The sequence below is a fragment of the Elaeis guineensis genome, chromosome 1 (genome assembly GCF_000442705.2).
Source record: "Elaeis guineensis isolate ETL-2024a chromosome 1, EG11, whole genome shotgun sequence".
Taxonomy (NCBI): Eukaryota; Viridiplantae; Streptophyta; class Magnoliopsida; order Arecales; family Arecaceae; genus Elaeis; species Elaeis guineensis.
In genome coordinates, this window is record NC_025993.2 from 88,973,852 (window position 1) to 88,977,229 (window position 3,378).

Genomic DNA, 3,378 nt, shown 5'->3' on the forward strand with positions numbered 1-3,378 from the left:
AATATCTTTTTAATATTTATCTTGTTGAAAAAATAAGTAAAAAATAATTACTTCCAAAAAGGTTTCTCATGCTATTTTGCCTGCAGTAAAGAAATCCTGAAACAAAACTATAATCAACCAGATCGGACGTTTCAATTCACCTCTCACAAGCTTTCCAAATTTTGGAAAAAAAATCATTTCCGCAGCCGAACAGCCTTTCCAAACGTTCCGTACGCAGCGAAGGCACCATCCGTCTTAGACTCGCTAATTTCTCATCCCTTCCATACGTAACGGCTACGTCCAAAAAATTAACAAACAAATCAAAACACGTTTCCTGTTTCACCATCACATCCCAAGCCCAGCCTGGCATCTCACATACCATTCATGATCCGCCCCATACCATCATACCATTCGCATCCATCATGACCCATGGCCATCGGATGTGAGGATGGAGAAGCTCCAAGGCCGCCACTTCTGATATAAATCTCCAGGACCCCTCCCTTCCGAACGCCAACCCGGAGAGAGAGAGAGAGAGGGAGGGAGGGAGGGAAAGACATGGGGAGCTATTCCTCTGAGCCAGAGATAGAATCCCCTGTTTCGATCTCAAACCTGAGCCCTAGCGTCTTCCCGGAGGCAAAGAAGAAGCGGCAGCGGTTGAGGGAGCTGCTGCCGGCACCGCCGGAGGAGGAGGAGGAAGGGGAGGTGATTTTGTATGAGGGGAGGGCGAGGAGGGAGGAGACATGGCCGAGGAAGAGTGGGGAGGTGATGCTGGAGGGCTACGTGGAGGTGGCGGACGGTGGCGGGGAGGAGGGCTCGGAGGGGTTCGGGAGGACCAAGAGCCTCACGGACGAGGACCTGGTGGAGCTCAAAGGGTGCCTCGACTTGGGGTTTGGGTTCAGCTACGAGGAGATCCCCGAGCTTTGCAACACCCTGCCGGCCCTCGAGCTCTGCTATTCCATGAGCCAGCGGTTCATGGACGAGCAGCAGCAGCAGCGATCGCCGGATAGATCCGAAGAGGCCGTGGAGCAGTGTGCGGCGGTGAGCTCGCTTCCGATCGCCAATTGGAGGATCTCCGAACCTGGTAAGATTGGTTCTTGTTCTTCTCCGCTTCTTGATTTTTCTTGAGGAATTTGAGTCTGGAAAGTTTCGATTTTTATTTGTTTGTCAATGTGTATGTAAGTGGCAAAGGCATGATACCTATCTTCTTTTCTCATTAAGGTATTGCTTGGAATTTCTTTATTTTTTGATATATGGGAGAAAGATTTGATTTTTTTTTTTTTTTTTCATTTTCTTGAGAATTCGTAAAGAGAATTCTTCTTGATATTGATTAATAAATAGATGAAGGATTGGTGGTATGCTAAAGTGATTGCGTTGGTTCCATTGGGTAACCATATGAGACTAGATTTCTTGGTAGTTTGGTATTCATAGGCCTGTGTTCAAGAAAATTTAGCTTCTGAAAATAAGATTAATCGAGTCTTTTGCTCCCACTGAGGCAGTTTATAGTGAGATCTTTTCCTATTCAGATGGCACACTTGTCTTTGGGTGCAAATTTAATCGGTTGTTTGATATAATTGTCATTTAGTTTTAATTTTAAGCAGTTCAACGTTGATAACGTGTCTTTCGTTGTTCCAGTGAAGACTGATGGCTTTACCTATGTTTACATAAGAAAAGAGAAATAATGGCCTTTTCCTGTGATTTCCCATGCTATTCTTCGATGAGAATTGATGGCTGTGTTGATTTCCAGATGGATTATATCTTTAATTGACTTTATAAATAAATTTTCGTAAATCAATTTGGTCTATGCATTTGTTTCTACTGTTCTTCGTGTAGGACTCAGTATTTGGCATGGCTGGAAGTAAGTGATCTTCTAAGTACAGATACTATTTTGATTGGTGATAAACCATTAGTATAACTTTTTGTTTCTTCTGTCTAATAACTGAGTAGTTTCTTTGAAGTGTTCATCTAAGATAGGCTAGTATAAGATTGATTAACGACTAGCTTATTTAATTTTTCTAAATTTTTAACCCCAGAATTTGCTAAGAAGATCTGCTTCTCAGAAATCTTGCCTTATTTTTTTTTGGTTAACTATTGTTTATTATTGTATCAAAGATATGGATTCATTTTATTTCTCATCTTGTTTCTTATCACCTTTCTGATTCGGTTCTTTTCTCCTAGGGGACCATCCTGAAGAGGTTAAAGCAAGGCTGAAGTATTGGGCCCAAGCCGTAGCGTGTACTGTTAGATTATGCAGCTGACAGAAGTTGCATACCTGAGTTAATCTACTATCATGGATTATTGTACATGTATCAACTTCTGGGGCTTTCTGTTTGTAAAGTGAATCCTCTAAAGAGGCTTTGCAATTTGATGCCATCAGGTATGCTGTGATTCTTTCAACAGAGATGGTTCTGCCAGAATTTAATGCCAATCATAAATATGGTGTCATAAGAGGAGGAGGAGGAGGAGGAGGAGGAGGAGGAGAGGAAACAGAGGGATGAGAGTCTGAGATCTGAGATTAAACTAATAATGTCTGACAAGCTTTTGCGATGAATGAGTAAATATATGTTGTTTCTTGTATGAGAATTAAAATGATTAAATATTTTCCTTCTCCATCTTTAATAATCTGTATATACTTAAATTTGTTTTTGACAAATGTATTGTTGTTCTTAAAAGGAGAATAAGTAACTAAGCTTACTGGTACTAGCAGAGTGAATCCAAGGGACAGCATGGAAATCTCAGCTGTTCCAGTGATTCTTGTTTCAGTAACTCTAGCAGTAGGTAGAATTTGGTTGGTTTCGTCATTGTAGTCTTGTTGCTTCAGACAGGATGAAGCACCCAAGGTTACAACTGTAGCATCGGTGCCAAAAAATAGCAAGCTACTCCATCAAGGGGAGCTGATGCTTTGGCTAGTGTTTGCCAATGAAATGGGTGGTTGAAATACTGATTGACAGGCACGAAGATAGATATCTGGGATCCAAACTTCCTTCTTGGTACGCCAGCATTTGTAGGTTGCAACTTTCACATATGTTAATGAATATTCTAGCAGAGGGTCATGGTGAATGTCCCTGGAAGTGCTTTGAGAATGCAAGATTGAGCTAGAAGCAAGGTGATATCCACTTGAACAGAGGCTGACTTGCTGCAGGTGAAGAAATGAGTAGATTTTTTTTTTTTTTTGTGGCACTGTATTTCTATGTTCAGAAAGTAACTAGTAAAAGTGCAGTTACTTATTCCTCCTAGTATTCACAATTTGAATATTGCAATCAGTATTCAGCGTAGTGTCCATGTCTCATCCTACAAGATCGGAGTAAAGGTCATTCATGTGAGAATGCATAAATAATTCTTCATTATGTGTGCAACAAGAGAATTCATGAGCTTAAACTACATGGTTTGGTCACTGTACAA

The 3,378-nt window shown here is 41.1% G+C and overlaps 1 protein-coding gene across 2 annotated transcripts; it reads left to right on the forward strand.

The window, feature by feature from the left end:
• Positions 1-510: 510 nt before the first annotated feature.
• Positions 511-3,378, forward strand: LOC105038121 (uncharacterized). 2 transcript variants are annotated; one of them, XR_012140730.1, is made up of 3 exons: positions 511-1,060; positions 2,155-2,353; positions 2,798-3,378. XR_012140730.1 is itself a non-coding variant. In XM_010913816.4 (2 exons), exons 1-2 carry the CDS (start codon positions 535-537, stop codon positions 2,232-2,234), a joined length of 606 nt encoding a protein of 201 aa, XP_010912118.1. In that variant the 5' UTR covers positions 514-534; the 3' UTR covers positions 2,235-2,598. The 2 variants fall into 2 exon arrangements, 1 of the variants encoding a protein (XP_010912118.1); XM_010913816.4 differs by lacking the exon at positions 2,798-3,378 and having other exon boundaries at positions 514-1,060; positions 2,155-2,598.